Source organism: Anopheles maculipalpis, chromosome 2RL, assembly GCF_943734695.1.
Source record: "Anopheles maculipalpis chromosome 2RL, idAnoMacuDA_375_x, whole genome shotgun sequence".
NCBI classification, from domain to species: Eukaryota; Metazoa; Arthropoda; class Insecta; order Diptera; family Culicidae; genus Anopheles; species Anopheles maculipalpis.
This window is the reverse complement of record NC_064871.1, coordinates 2,536,422-2,552,104: the sequence shown is the minus strand read 5'-3', so window position 1 is coordinate 2,552,104 and position 15,683 is coordinate 2,536,422. Positions and strand designations below refer to the sequence as shown.

The 15,683-nt window shown below is 43.7% G+C and overlaps 2 protein-coding genes across 2 annotated transcripts; both read left to right on the top strand.

The window, feature by feature from the left end:
- Positions 1-2,264: 2,264 nt before the first annotated feature.
- Positions 2,265-5,555, top strand: LOC126559978 (replication factor C subunit 1). The gene is made up of 3 exons (XM_050216140.1): positions 2,265-2,273; positions 2,339-2,914; positions 2,996-5,555. The coding sequence occupies exons 1-3, from the start codon at positions 2,265-2,267 to the stop codon at positions 5,546-5,548; spliced, it is 3,138 nt and encodes a 1,045-aa protein (XP_050072097.1). The 3' UTR covers positions 5,549-5,555.
- A 6,450-nt stretch (positions 5,556-12,005) lies between these two features.
- On the top strand, positions 12,006-13,549 carry LOC126558338 (FERM, ARHGEF and pleckstrin domain-containing protein 1-like). The gene is made up of 6 exons (XM_050214339.1): positions 12,006-12,203; positions 12,280-12,610; positions 12,711-12,834; positions 12,919-13,162; positions 13,241-13,401; positions 13,471-13,549. The coding sequence occupies exons 1-6, from the start codon at positions 12,018-12,020 to the stop codon at positions 13,547-13,549; spliced, it is 1,125 nt and encodes a 374-aa protein (XP_050070296.1). The 5' UTR covers positions 12,006-12,017.
- The last annotated feature ends 2,134 nt before the right edge of the window (positions 13,550-15,683 follow it).

Here is a 15,683-nt window from a genome sequence, read left to right as displayed (position 1 = left end):
AAAAAAATCTAAATCTACCGCAATATTTCTTTAGAAAATTGTACCCATAACGGTACTAGATATTATATATCCTGCAACATTTCAGGAAGTTCTGATGCAACTCCCAAAAACACCGCTAAAAGCCCACCAACTTCAAAACTATCTCCGGACGGATCTTTATGCTGGTGAGCTCTCGGCGATTTTTACAGTCGGACGGTGGTCCATAAATAAATCATAATTTGACATCCCCGTGTCCTTTGCCGAAACAATTATAATGTCAGCGTGTCCCCGCGTGGCTCCGGGGACTTGGCTTGCTGGCGATCGCCGTACACAAAGGACGATGATGAGCGCCGCCGCGCGCCGACAGGCAGACGAAATAATTTATGAACTGACTTATAAATCGATTATCTTCAAAGATATCTCCGACTGCCCACGGCGAAATGTCACCGATACAGTAAGTATCTGGATCTTTGGGAAGTTCTGTTTTTTTTTTTGCATTACTACTACTTCTCGATCATCGATTGTCTGAGAGCTTTTTTGTTTGTTTGGTTTATTGATCTGATACTGGACTGCCAATCTCATTCCGTCAGCCAGTTTGTCATGCTCTGTCCCTGATCTGATGTGATCGAGGGCTCTGTTCGTGATGATATGGGAACGATCGGAAGCAAATCGTATGAACTCCAGAATGTCTAGAGAGAGCGAGAGAGAGAAAGACGGAAGAAAAAAACTGCAACTGATTGATGATCAATTGAGAACCTTGCAGAACGATTTAAATCCTATATTGTGTTCTACAGAAACCATCTGACGATGTTGAATGAAATGAAAACTTCCAATCAGCTGTATCCACCTAACATTTCAGAAATGAGATCGTCTCTCTACATAGAACCTACAGTCAATGGAATGTTGTACCATGGCACGACGGATGTGCTTTTCAAATTCCAACATTCCGGACATTGTAACGATTGGTAAGTAAATTGCAATACTTAATCTCAGCACGGTGCAAATGTGTTCCATGGTATTGTTTATCAAAATTTAATTAGAACTAATTTCATTGAATATATTTCATTCGGCGAATCCCAATGCCCCCACGGGATTGAAAGGGAAGGCCCTATGAAAAAACCCAGCAAAACAACACGAGTAATTCTATTCCTTTGGTAGTTTTATGAATAATGCATCAATGCGATCGCTTTTGTTGGCTTTTCGTGCGATTTATGCATTCTTGGCATTTATAAAATTGTTTCAAATAAATTATTAAATTGTACACTTTTTATCGATTTCATTGGTCATTGCTTTTGTGTGTGAGAGGTTGTATGTGCGTGTGGATCCAATCGATACCGATGGTCCGTTGTGATTGATTTGGTTTTTGTGTTCACGCGATCGGAATAATCGCTGGCGCCATCTCGATATCCGTCCACCTGAAGACTGAAGATGTTCAATCAATCATTGCTGTAGGTTTTTGTTGTATTTCGTTGTCCTTATGTCTTGCTGTGTATCTTCTATGCTGTGCTGACTAATGTTTTGTTATGATGAGTGAGTTTTTTAATCGTGCGTGTTATTTGTAAATTTCCTCCACAAATCCTAAAGTAGTGAATCAAGTCATTCAGTGTTTGTCCAACATTCTAGAAAACCGTTTCATTCTAGAACACTGTTTTGAATAACGTTCAGAGAAAAGTTAACATTCGTGGATTAATTATTTTTTTATGCTTATGACCTCGTTAGTTCTGCTTTTTGAACGGAAATCAAACAATTCATTCAAAATTGGATGTTTTCGGTGAAATATTTCACTGGCCAGGCAAACATTTGAATAATTGTCCAAAATATTTCAAACCATATTCCACTGTGCATTTTGCTCCTCGAGCAGGCGAAACGGAGCAATCGAACGGAGCGAAGAGCAAAAATGTCAAACCGCCAAGCTGTCATCTTCTGGTTTGCGCGGAATTTGTTTGTGTTGTCTCGAAATCAGGCGTACGCTCTTTCCACCGCGGTCTCGATTTAACTCTCGAAATAGCTACTAAATATATTTTTAATCACAATTTTCCTTTTGCCTGGAGCTTATAGTGAGTACGATTGTTTACTTGTAGCATGTTTTCTCTTTTGTTCGCGTTTGATGGACAATTGCGCATCTGCCCATTGCACCGTCAATATCAACACAACACACACCATTCATCGCTGTGTGGCAAATTCTTTCTTTTAGGCTTTTAATACGTAGTTCAACTAAGTACTGTACCAAATTTGTTATCAACCAAACGGGATTGTGAACCCGGAAAACACAATTCGACTCCATCATGTCTATGGTAAGTACGGCCGCGAGTGTCGATGACGTGATACCGTACTAACCGATCGCATCCTGTGTCTGTAGGATATTCGATCCTTTTTTGGCCGCGGTGCTAAGCCAGTCAAAGCGCCAGAACAGGCCAAGACACCCACCGTCAAAAGAAAGGCGTTAATTATAAGCGATGATGAAGATGATACTAAAGCATCACCCCGTTCTTCGAAACAAGTCGGAAAGGATGGTTCATCGAGTGCAGCGAACAGTGTGTTGAAGAAGCGGCGTGTTATCGAATCCGATGATGAAGAGGAGGAGAAGAGTCTTGTGAATAAGAAAGCAGGTAAAGGTAGTGACGTTAAGCAGGAAAAGCTAAAGCCGGTGAATGTGTCGGATATCTTTAGCTCGGAACCGGTGAAGCGGGTGGAGCTGCCCAAGATTCCTAAAAAGAAAACAATCGAGCCGGTTGAACAGCTGAAGCTAGACGAGGATGATGATGATGTTATACCGGTGACACCGCAACCGGACAAGAAAATGGTTAGAAAAGATCGTAACGGAAACGAGCGAGATGAGAAGCGAAGGCCGGAGAAGTTGAAGGTTTCTCCACCAGAAACACCAAAGGCAAAGACACCAGAAAAATCAAAGGTTTCGTCACCGGAAAAACCAAAAGTAAAGTCGCCGGAAAAATCGAAAATTTCGCCACCGGCAGCAAAATCACCGGAAAAGCTGAAGGTATCAACACCAGAAAAGAAAGTGAAGAAAGAAGCGGTTGACGAACCTGATGTTAAATCGAAAAAAAGTTACGTAAAACAAAAATCCCTTGACCAGCACTCACCAAGCGATGAAAATCCCAGCCCCAAGGGGAGCCGAAAGCTCGACAGCAGTGTATCGGATTACAAGGAAGCGAACGAATCCGTCCTTACCGATGAGGAGCGTCATGAGCGCAAGCGAATGTCAGCTATTTTATACCAGAAGTTCAAAAACCGTCAAGGTCCAGCCAATCCGGGCTCGAAGGAAATTCCAGAAGGGAAGCCAAATTGTTTACAGGGCATGCAGTTCGTTATTACTGGTGTGCTCGAGTCGATGGAGCGCGATGAGTGTGCTCAAGTGATCAAGGATCTGGGAGGCAAGGTTGTAGGGGCCGTTTCGAAGAAGGTCACCCACATGGTGGTTGGTGATGATGCGGGACCGAAGAAAATCGCTCAGGCAGAGGATCTTGGAATAGTAACGCTAAGTGAAGATGCTCTTTTGGACTTGATCCGAGTGAAATCGGGACAGAAACCATTGAAAAGGGATAACGCCGCTAAGCAATTGGAAGAAACTCCGAGCAGCAGCAGTAGTTATAACAAAAGAAAAGAATCCCCAAAAGAAGAAAAAGAAACAAAAAAGATCAAAACAGAACAATCTCCTATCAAAGCGACGAAGGAATCGGTGAAAGTGAATGTGGAAAAATCACCTGCTCGATCACCTAGCAAAGTGACCAAACTGAAGGAACCGGTAAAGGTAAAGGAAGAGAAGAAATCGCCACGCAAGACAGCAGATACTTCGATTCCGGAGCTAACAGACTATCAGAAGGATATTCAAAGTGTGGACAATATGGCTTGGGTGGACAAGTATAAACCTACCAGCACGAAGCAAATCATTGGACAGTTGGGAGCAAGCAGTAACGTCCAGAAGCTAACCGTATGGCTATCGAGCTGGTACAAGAACAATGACGGTACGAAAAAGCACGCGAAACCAAATCCCTGGGCAAAGAACGATTCCGGAGCTGCCTTTAAAGCGGCACTACTTTCGGGGCCTCCAGGTGTGGGTAAGACGACCACTGCCACGTTGGTGTGCAAAGAGCTAGGATTCGATACGGTAGAATTCAACGCATCAGATACGCGTAGCAAAAGGCTGTTGAAGGAAGAGGTCTCGGAACTGTTGAACAGTAAATCGCTTGCCGGGTACTTCGGTGGACGAAGCGACAAGGTTTCGAGCAAGCACGTACTTCTAATGGACGAGGTGGACGGTATGGCAGGCAACGAGGATCGTGGTGGAATGCAGGAATTGATCGCGTTGATCAAGGAAAGCCACATCCCGATCATCTGTATGTGCAACGATCGCAATCATCCGAAGATTCGGTCGCTGGTTAACTATTGCTTCGATTTGCGCTTCGGTCGACCGCGGGTGGAACAGATCAAGGGTGCCATGATGTCCGTTTGCTTCAAGGAACAGCTCAAATTATCACCCGGCGTACTGGAGGAGATCATCACCGGTACCGGCGGTGATGTGCGACAAACGTTGAACCATCTGGCGCTGTATAGTGCGGGGAAATCGATGGCCGCTGCCTTGTCGGTGGATACAGCGAAAAAGCAAGCAGATACGGCCAAGAAAGACATCAAGATTGGTCCATGGGATGTGATTCGGAAGGTGTTTTCGGCTGAGGATCATAAGCACATGACGCTGAACGATAAGGCGGATCTGTTTTTCCACGATTACAATATTGCACCATTGTTCGTGCAGGAGAACTACCTCAAGGTTCAACCGAAAGCGCCCAGAACGGAATGGTTGGATCGTATCGCAATGACAGCGGACAGTTTAAGCCGTGGCGATATGGTGGAACGCAGAATACGATCAAACATGGCGTGGACATTGCTGCCGGTGCAAGCCATGTACAGCTCGGTGATGCCGGGCGAGTTCATGGAGGGCCACTTTACGGGGCAAATCAATTTCCCAGGTTGGCTGGGGAAAAATTCCAAAGCGACGAAACGCAAACGATTGGCGCAGGAAATACACGATCACACAAGAGTGGCCACGTCTGGTTCCAGGCAGGCTATACGGCTTGATTATGCACCTCACCTGCTGCGTTCGATCGTACAGCCGTTGCAAATGCGTGGTTCAGAAGGAGTTCACGATTCGCTGGAAGTGATCAAGGAATATCGCCTGCTGCGTGAAGATATCGATTCGCTGGTGGAGCTTAGCACGTGGCCGAAGCGTAAAAGTCTGCTGGATGCTGTTGATGGCAAGGTAAAAGCAGCGTTAACACGTGCATACAATAAGGAGATTGCACCGTATACGTACTCGGCTATGACGACGGTTAAAAAGAAGGCACGCGATGCTGTACAGGACGAAGTGGAAGGTGGTATATACGGGGAGGAAGGAGAACAGGATGGTGGTACGATGGGGGATTCGGATGACGAGGAAAAGGAGGACAAGATCGATGATAATGCTTTTATTAAGATAAAGAAAAAGGCGACTCCGGCGGTCGCTAGTAAGGCCAGCACATCGAAAGCTACTGGCGCGAAGGGTAAGAAAAAATAGACCGTTCAGCAGGGGCAGCAAATCAGAGGAAAGGAGGGATTCGTTCAGAAATTAAAAGTCACAAGTGTTAATTTACGAATAAAGTACGTTAAATAGGAATGTTTAGTGTGGGAATTTTAAATAATATTTGTATAAAATGTGTTGAGAAACATTTACTAGAACATTTTCTCTTTAAATATTAGCAAAAACAGTAGAAGAAGGTATGTAGAGCGTTTAATTGCAATATTTTCATGAAAATTAAATGAAAGATTGATAAATTCCAGTTTTTCCTTCGTGCAATCGAATCTCAACTGTCAAAGGACGCTGTCAAGAAAACAAACCTTCTCGTTCATGGACAGCCTTCTCGTACGCAGCTGTCAAACGTGCCCGTCAGTGTGTTGGTGTGAAAAAGGGCCGTGGACGTACCTGCTTTCATTACAGTTAGAAAAAATCTCTCGTGAAAAGTGGGCGCGTCATTCTGCGACGAAAAAGTGTTAATAAAATGTAAGTTTTAGGCTTGTGACACGAAATCCGGTGTGATAAAGCACGTATAAAGTGGATGCGAATGCAAAACATGTCGTGTTTTTCGCCCCTTCGCTGTTGGTATTGTTGCGTTGGTGAAGAACAGTGAAGAGAGAACGATCTGACACATTCCCATACATACAACCAAAGTCCAGTAGTAGAGGTCGTGAAAAACATGAAACCGTACCGAATGGTTGTAATTGGCTTTAAATGCAATGTTGTAATTGTAATTGCTGGTGTGATCTGTGCGTCGTAGGTGTATTAAGATGTGAAAAAGTACGTGGTAAGGGTGTAAAATCGGTGGCACCCCTCCATCCGTGGCTAACAGAAAATCTCCAAAAAACGGGGCTGGGTTGTTAAGAAGCGAGCTAACGAAAAAAAAAAAACGCATTTGCGTGGTGTGTGAGGTTGGACGGACGACGCAACAGCAGCAGCGTTATCGCGGAACACGGAAAGATAGAGCCCGTATGGATTTTGTGGTGGTTTTAATTAGGAACTACTACCAGGAGTGCAAGCTGTCTCCCGTCGTCGTAGTAGGCTTAAAAGGCGATAAAAATGATGAACGAATGAGCCTGCGATATAGCGGGACAGGTAATCGTGTGATGATGATTACACGGGTAAATGTGGATTGTGTGGTGACAGTCTTGCCGCAGCCAGCTCCCGGAGATCAATATGATGCGCCTGGAACGAGCAGCAAACAGGGCACACACCACATTACGTGCAGTACGTGATCGGAATAGGGAAATGATGTGCGTTCTTCTACCTTCTCGCTGGGTGCCTGCAGCAGCGAATGTATGTGTGTTTGTCGCTGTAATACGGGGATCCGCTTGACCTAGTAATTCTATCTACGCAAACAATTGTCACAATCATAGTAGCAGCAGCAGCCGAGACTGGCTGTCGTCGAGACTTCCCTTTGCGCCAACGTCACTACGGTGACGGCGATGATTATTGACCCCTAGCCTAGATTTTCCCGAACCTATCCGAACGCGCTCAGCAGGGCGGTAGGGATGCACGGTGGATAGGACAACACGGAAACGAAACCACCACCAGCCAACTGCTGTGGCTGTGGCAGTTCGTCCTGGCAAAAGTGTGTCAAACGCGAGAGAGAAAGGACACTCTCCCTGTGTGCATGAAACAGGCACCCACACACATAGAGCTTGTTGTATAGGGCAAAGTATTGTTGAAATCAAGTACACGAAGGAAAAAGTATATCTAAGTAGGTTGATTTGTTGATTAGTTGACAATTTCCAGAAGAGCGCTCTCGGTCGTGTGTGTTTGTGTTTACTCTCTGTTCAAGTGGCAAAAAAGGGATTTTTTCCGTACACTCGGCTGCAATGAAACGTGAAAGATAAATAATCAAACGGATATCCTGCGCTCGCATCCTTTCCACACAAACGCACGCAACATTCCCTCGGAACTTCCTCGTCGCGCGAAGGTTCGGTTTTGGAATGCGTGTGCGCAGTCAGTCCCCAAGGCAAGGGAACTGGGGTAGACAATGGGTTGGTTGGTGGAGGAAGTTTCGAAAGTGGAAAACCCATCGCCGTGCCAGGTCGCCCTAGGTCGTTCATAGGGCGTTGATACTACGACTGCTACCAAGAACCGCCTCTCTGTGGCAAAAACCGTGGCGTTGTGGCAAGTTTGATTTGGAAAAGTTTAACTATTCAGCGGCTCATTCCTTATTTAGAAACGAGTTTGATTAGAATAACCTCTCATCTTGGCATGAAATTACGATCCATGCTTATCGCGCGCACGGGAGTTCGAGATAGAGAGAGAGAGAGAGATAGAGAGATCTCCGAAGACGGGGAGAGTCGGATCGCGAAGATGGTCCTCGCGCGGCTAAATAATAAATTGTGCTGGGGGTTGTGACCTAGTTTCGGGTTGGCTTCGCTGTGTGGCCCAGGGCGAAAAAACAAGGAAACCATCGGGAAGGTAGTGTTGTACCACCTCTGCTGCTCTTCAGATTTGTCGTCGATGTAACAAAGTAACATGCGAAGTCAATGTAAACTACGAAGGCGGTTGCTACGATCTTGTTTGGAATAGAAATTGGAGATTGATGTTCCTGTCTGATAATAGTGTGCGGCAAATTAACACCATCGAGAACTTACGCTACAAATCCAGAGCGTCGTTGACGATCAGCATCATCGTCGTCGTCGTCGTTGTCGGGCTTAGTGGCGACGGGGGTAAATTTGCCACGGTCAGCAAATTGACGAACCAATTGTTTGCAATTTGCACCGTAGACACCACTGTCCTGTTGTCCCTCAATCACTCTACGAGACAAGCACGATAGCCGGGGGATCGGATGAAATCACCGAGAAGATAGACGACACGGTGACGGCAGAAACTATTCTCGTTATCAGCACCGGTATCCTTTCCTAGAGTCGATTGGATATGGTTTTCCTCTTTTTTCCTGTAGAAGAAGCATCGAGAAGACCTCTCGAGTTAAGAAGATTATTCATAGCAGAGGTATGTGTTCTTCTCGATCCTAGGCAAGCACGTCTCCAGCGCCTCAGGGAGCAGGGAATTAGTGTAAAATTTATGTGTAAAAGGACAAAGTTGCTGGAAGTTGCAAAAAGATATTATGCAAACAGGCTATTAGTAGTAGTAGCTTCTGGTTGGATTATGAGGGATGAATATTGCACGTTTTCTTTGACCAGCGCAAACCTTGCATCCTCTCCCAGGCCCGGACGCGGGCGCGGCGAAGCGGGAGTGTTTTACTACCATTATGTTTATGTTTTATGAGTCTCTGGTGTATGTCTGGATGCGGCAGAAGAGCGTTGAGCTGATGAGACCTTCTTCTGTGCATTGGTGGATCGATGATCCATATGGACGAAAGGAAAGTGAAGAAAGTTGAGCGCTGAGGACTGCAGGGATCCCCAGTAAAAGGCTGAATAAATTCAGGTCAGCTGCTACAGAAAATGTGACTTCATTAATCATGATTAAATTGATCCGCATCAATGGTGCCATTAGGGGAGATGACTATATAGAACCTGAAGTCTTTATAAAACTCGACAATTGTCAAATCGTATAACTTCGGATGTCCTAGAACTAAAATGTTTGGAAAACCCCTGCTGACACTGCTATCAACCATCTGGCCGAAGTCAGATTAAATATTTTAAGACACTTGATGGTAATGTACGGTACATACACACAAACGCGTGCAGCTCTCAATGTAAGACCCATTCTTTCATCGTCCAACTGCAACGGTTCTAGCCCTTTTTCCACACATTGCACTAGCACAGGCTGCCGGAGGATTTGTTTGCTTATGGAAAACTCGCTTTCCATCCACTGTTATGTGTCCACATCCATTGCGGCAATCAGCTTCTCTCTCGGTCCACATAATCAACGTTGTACAAGAATCCCCAGTCGTACCGCCGTTTTGCGTCGTTGTTTCCTCCTGTTTACTACCTACGATCCCTTCTTGGGTTATATTTGCCAAGGGAGTAAAGTTCTTTTTGTTGTTTTCGGTTGTTTGTGTGTGCCGTTTCTTGTTAGAAGATTACTTTACCACAAAGACGACCTTCTCGCGGGCGTTCATTTGCCTCCCCTCAGAAACCTTACAAAGCACGCAGGCCAGCGGATCTGGTTTCGAAGCGCGCTGTTGTGTGGATGTTGTTTTTCCGCGGCCGCAAAGAAACGTTTGGGGGAGGTTTGAGAAATGTCCCCCGTTGCATTCCGCTCACTGCCTTTCATCAGCTTCCCTGGTTCCGGTGCTAGGGTTTTGCACAATTTGTCCGATTATGCTGTCGTATGCGGTAGAAAATGCGCTCTGTGTGAATGTCTCTGTGTGTGCATTAGCGTTTTATGGGTCCGCTCGTGCTGGTTCTTTTTGGACGGGCCAGTCTGTTTATTTCTGCGTCCACCGAGGGTGAAGAACGGAGTAAGAAAGCATCGCCGACAACCGGTAAAAGCAAAAGAATGGGGGAATGATGAGTCAATGCGACTTCCAGAAGTCGCATATTTCCCGCATTATAATTACAACAGCGGAAAGCCAACCAGAGTCGTCCGTCAGTCAAGTCGCCGAGTTGGTCGCACTGGTTGGGACGGGTCGATGGCTATAAATGGGATCGGCATCTCGGTGCTGTCGTACGCCACCGCCTCCACGGTGCGCTGCACTCTATGGCAACTGGTCCCGTTGCGTATGATCAGTGTTTTTCACAAGCCCTCGGAAACCGGAATGTTTATTTACTCACATACTCACACAGGGAACCATCTTTGCGCTTCGGTGCGTGCTGCCACGTTGGTTGACTGATTTTGAATCTGGCCGTCTTGCATTATGGTGTGTTTGGATGAACCTGTGCGGTTCTGGTAGTACGCACGCATCGAGGAATCGCGCATTAGTCACTGGCCTGTGTAACATAATCGGATAAAAGCTAACGACTAGCAGGAGAACGACGACGACCGTCAACTGAAGGCTGTTGTAATTTTCTATCCAGGAGATCCACAAGTCTATTTTAAATCTCCAGTACGACTTGTTCCATATCGTACGTTTGACTACCACCACGGTTCGCAAAGGACAATGGTTAGAATAAGTGAAAAAAAGCATACTGAAACTGACTGCATTCGACGTGCATGAGTGCACCGAGCGAGCGCGGAAACCGTATGGCGAAGTGTTTTATTGTTTGATATGTGATAAATTAGAAAAGAATGCCTTTCTGGGGTGGATCTGTGGGGCCGCGAAAAGAATGAGATGAAGCGTTGCGAGTATAAATCATCGTTTTCATCGGACCTCCTCATGGGCACTGTTTGTGGAAGGGCTTTTGTTGTAGAACTTCCACACGAACACGATAGCTGGTTCTGGACGTTCATAATTGATCAACTTAAATTGCTATCAATTACGAAGTATAATTAATCGATGGTGTGACGAGTAATGTCGAGCAGAAAAACAAAATTTTTATGTTCTTATGATTTTCTTTGAGAAGTTGCATTAAAAATGTTCCTTTCTTCTCTGTTTTTTTTTTGTTGTTGTTGCAGGGCGTTAAACCACAATTATAATCGAACAAAACAATGATCCATCGAAACGCGTCTTTGCTACACGGCCGTCATCACCGAAATACATCCACAATTCAGACGGGGACCGATGGAGAAGTCGTCGCTGTGTACATAAGGTTCCATCACACCGCTACAGTAAAGAGGTCGTCGGGCGTTACTTCACTTCAACGGGGAGACGAATTGAAGTAGAAGGAATGTAAGAAAATAGAAAATAGAAAATCACACATCACTATCAGTCAGTATCAACGGAAAAAAGGTGGCTGGTTCAGAAGAGGCCTATGCCTAGTCTTGCTTCATCTCTGCGATTCAAGTAATAGGAGAGTAATAAATTACATCTAGCCCCAGTGAGCGAAATCGAATCGATCAATCGGTAACCCGTGTCTCACAAGCAGAAACTAGTGAATAGTGTTATGATTTAGTGGATTTGTTTTTATTTTGGTAATTTTTAAATTCTACGGGTTATTGTTGTGTTTCTTCAAACTGAATTGTTCAATTTTTTCAAGTTAAATTTAGAAAGCAATAGCAAATTCGAATCATCTGCTGTGTCGATCGAATCTGCGATAAGTGTTGTTGTGAGGTTGTGCGGCGATCGAAAAGCGTACGGCCGATCTTCTTGTGTTTGTTTGTTGTTTGGTTGGTGTAGTTCGGTGTGTCTGTGGATCCGTTTACGAACACCATAACGACGGACAGACGGGACGACACATGTGTGTTTTGTTTGTTTTTCCGTATTCTCAAGTGTGTGCGCGATCAAGTTGAGCTTGAATTTCTTGTGTTGGACCTGATGTTTGTTGTTTGCTGCCTGACTTGATTTGCCGACGTAGAACCGTTTTTGAAGAGCGGTGCGGAGTGTGAATGAAATCAGTGCCAAAAATTACCGTCGAATAAACAGTGTTGCTGGTTGATATTAGGCTTGCGGCAACGATCAGTTGACGATCATTAGCAGACAGTAACGCTCGAAAAAAAAATGTCACTCGATTCGATGGGACCTTCGGCGGGCGGTGGGAGTTCCGGTGTTGGTACACTGTCCGGCACAAGAATGATCCACTCGCTAAGTACACCGTCGGGTGTGGACGGAACGGTGTCCGCATCTCATTCGCGCGGTGGAAAGAAGCTGGCCGTGCGCATTCAAATGCTGGATGATTCTGTCACCATGTTTCAAGTGCAGGTAAGCAATCATTTATCCTCTAATTCGATCAAATATAATACTCAACATCAATCTTCATCATCTTATTTCCACCCAGGCAAAAGCGACCGGCAAAGTGCTGTTTGAACAGGTGTGCCGTCAGCTAAACCTGCTGGAAGCAGATTACTTTGGGCTAGAGTATCAGGAATCACAATCCGGCACCAAATATTGGCTCGATCTGGAGAAACCTCTCAATCGGCAGGTTGGCCTTTCCCTGATCGAACCAGTGTTACGGTTCTGCGTCAAATTCTACACACCCGATCCGCTGCAGTTGGAGGAAGAATATACGCGCTATTTGTTCTGTCTGCAAGTGAAGCGTGATCTGGCAACCGGCAGCCTCCAGTGCAACGACAATACGGCAGCCCTCATGGCAAGCTACATTGTGCAAGGTAGATGTTATTTATTTGTCCAAACGTCGTCTGAGTGGACAATAAAGATACTCATTGTTTCATTCTTCCCTTTCTTTCTTTTGCGAATTGAACATTACAGCTTCCTGTGGGGATTATGCGGCGGAGGATTATCCCGACCATACGTATCTGTCGTCGTACCGGTTTGTGCCTCAGCAAGATCATACAATGCAGAGAAGAATCATGGAGAACCACAAGAAGCATGTGTAAGTTTATCATCGCTGGCCATTTATTCTGCAAACAGCAACCTAACTACTGGCCTTTTGCTTTCTTTCTGGGATGCGAAACAGAGGTCAATCACCGGCTGAGGCAGACTTAAATCTGCTAGAAACGGCACGGCGGTGTGAGCTGTACGGCATGAAGATGCACCCAGCCAAAGATCACGATGGCGTCCCGTTGAATTTGGCCGTGGCGCATATGGGCATTGCTGTGTTTCAGGGCATTACGAGAATCAACACCTTCTCCTGGGCAAAGATCCGCAAAATATCGTTCAAACGAAAACGCTTCCTGATTAAATTACATCCCGAGAATTATGTACGTATCGTGGCATCTCTGAGTGCGTTGGTTTAGCAAGCTAATGGCCATTTTCCTTCCGCTTTATGTTCTCTGCAGGTGTACCATAAAGATACGGTAGAGTTTTTCTTCGAGGGTCGCAACGAGTGTAAAAACTTTTGGAAAAAGTGTGTCGAAAATCATGGCTTTTTCCGTTGCACCGCCGTGCAAAATGTGCAGCGCCGCAAGGCACGGGTACTGTCGAGAGGTAGCTCCTTCAGGTTAGTACGACTTCCCTTTAGTTTGTGTGAGTTTTATGCCATATTTTAACACTTGTTGCTTTTTTGTAGGTATAGCGGTAAAACCCAGAAACAAATTATAGAATTTGTGCGCGACAACTACGTCAAGCGACAAACGTTTCAAAGGTAAGAATGATATTCAACTTGTGTGATCAATTAGAGCGTAAACTAAGTCATTGCGTGCTTTTCGTACCTTTTCTGACCAGTTTTAGAATTTTCCTGTATTCTAATTGAAATAAAGAAAGCTGATTCGTAGGGATTTGTAAATCATCTACGTTTCCATAGACTTACAAAGCGTACTATAGCAAATTAGCTCCTCCTAACTTCATTACGACTCATTTCACGAAACCATTTCACTCTATCTCTATATATTTGAAGTATTTAGTTTTCATATCATTGATTGAGTTGTACCTCATTGTACCTGACACGAATACAGCTGGCAAATGTGCAGTTGTGGTCCTAATTGTATCTTTCGTGCGTCTATTTTTCTTTTTAGTTTAGTGATTTGTTCTGATAAGTCTATTAAACCCTCAGACTCGCGTCATTGATTGTACCAATATCGAGAGTAATGTAATGTTTTATAGTTAACCCTACGTTTTTTGCCGAACAAATCCAAAGTTTGACAAATAATCAACATTGTGTCCATTGTATGTTTCCGTTTTTTTGACTATTTACATCGACATAAGCGTGCCTTGCTTTGTTCTGTACCTTTATTTCAATACTACAAAAAGCCATCTGTAAATGATCTCACGTAGCAAACTAGCAGCGAATGGTAAATTTCGGTTTCGGATTTTGTTCATTTGCTTGTTTACGTTAAGTTTTGTTTAATTTGCTGATTTTCAATATTTTAGTGTGTAAAAATTAATATTGTTTTTGAAAACTGGTTTACGATGGTTTTGAAATATATGGGTTCCGTAGCCATGTTGGTGTTACTGACACTATGGCGCTTATTTTATCAAACAAATTTTGATTGCGGGTTTGTTTTGGAAGAGCACCCCCCCGTTGAGAGAAGAGAGTTCATGCAGTTTTTTTCATTTAGTCTTCCTTTTTGCTCACACACCACATACATAATTCATGTTTGATTATTTATTTTGTTAAAGACGATACGTTTGTTTCCATTTTTTGTACTCCTTACTCATAGATGATCATGCCTTTTCCAGTTCATGGGTATCATTTTAACACAAAGATATATAGTTATAGAAAGCTCAATTTAAACGAAAAATAAGATAACAAAACGTGAAAACGTGTTACGAAACAAAAAATCTTGTTTCTATAAACGAAAGCTATTAATTTAAACCTTTCTTTACTTTTTAAATTAGTTGAGTGTGTGAGATTTTACGTTAAGATGGGCAAACTTTCGATTGTGTTATTTATTATTTTATTTTCTTTAACAAGTTTCGTATTTATGTTCCTGAAAAAAAAATTATACTTAAGCAGTGTGAAATAGCAAGATACATTCGTGACGAATCCTTTCACACATCCTCTCTACTATATGTCTCTCTATCTCTCTGTTTTATAATCACAAACAGGTCTCAGTCTTTTCGGCAGGGTCCTCTACATTCAAGTAACAGAAGTCAATCACGCACTTCATGTAATGTGAATCAAAGCATCTCGGCTCATCCTTTACTTCCGATCGAAACCGGTTTGTATTATTTCTATTATGTTTATTTTTCCTTATATCTCCTATTTATTCTCATTTTGCCGTTCTTCCGTTTTGTTATGTGGCTACCGTTTTGTTATGTGAGACTTTGTTATAAACTACACGAAGCAACCAACACTTGTGCGTGTATGTGTGTGTGTGTGGTGCTTTTCCTACACGCACATAATACAGAGTTTTGTTGTGCAATACATGTTTGTTGAATACATTTTCGTTCCTAGAGCTAGGTTACTTCTATTATTGGGTGCATTTATTGATTGTTGTTTCGTTTTTGTGTTTGAATTGATTGTTGTCTTGTTGTTTGCAAATACAGTACAATTTTCCGTTCCTTTTTTCTTCTTCTTTCGTGTGAAATTACCATTAATTGTTGTTGTACAGATATCAGCATTGAATATGTGTTGCAAGTCACAGTACAGCGGCAAGAGGACACAATGCAGATTTTAGGGTGCTATTATCACGAAATCAAGCCTACCACTAGCAAAGATATGAGATGCTTTCAATTTCCTTCATCTGCGTTTTGTCCATTTTGCCCAAGAAAAAAAAGAATAATTCCAACAAATAAAATAGTTTATCTAAATATCTGAAAACTTTTTAAACTGTTTTGCAC

Bases quoted from the DNA above. Each gene is read 5' to 3' on its own strand.
- LOC126559978 (XM_050216140.1), top strand. The intron at 2,915-2,995 runs GTAAAGTCGCCG...ACACCAGAAAAG, and splicing joins CGTCACCGGAAAAACCAAAA to AAAGTGAAGAAAGAAGCGGT.
- LOC126558338 (XM_050214339.1), top strand. From the start codon at position 12,018: ATGGGACCTTCGGCGGGCGGTGGGAGTTCCGGTGTTGGTACACTGTCC. The intron at 12,204-12,279 runs GTAAGCAATCAT...ATTTCCACCCAG, and splicing joins TCACCATGTTTCAAGTGCAG to GCAAAAGCGACCGGCAAAGT. The intron at 12,611-12,710 runs GTAGATGTTATT...TGAACATTACAG, and splicing joins GGCAAGCTACATTGTGCAAG to CTTCCTGTGGGGATTATGCG.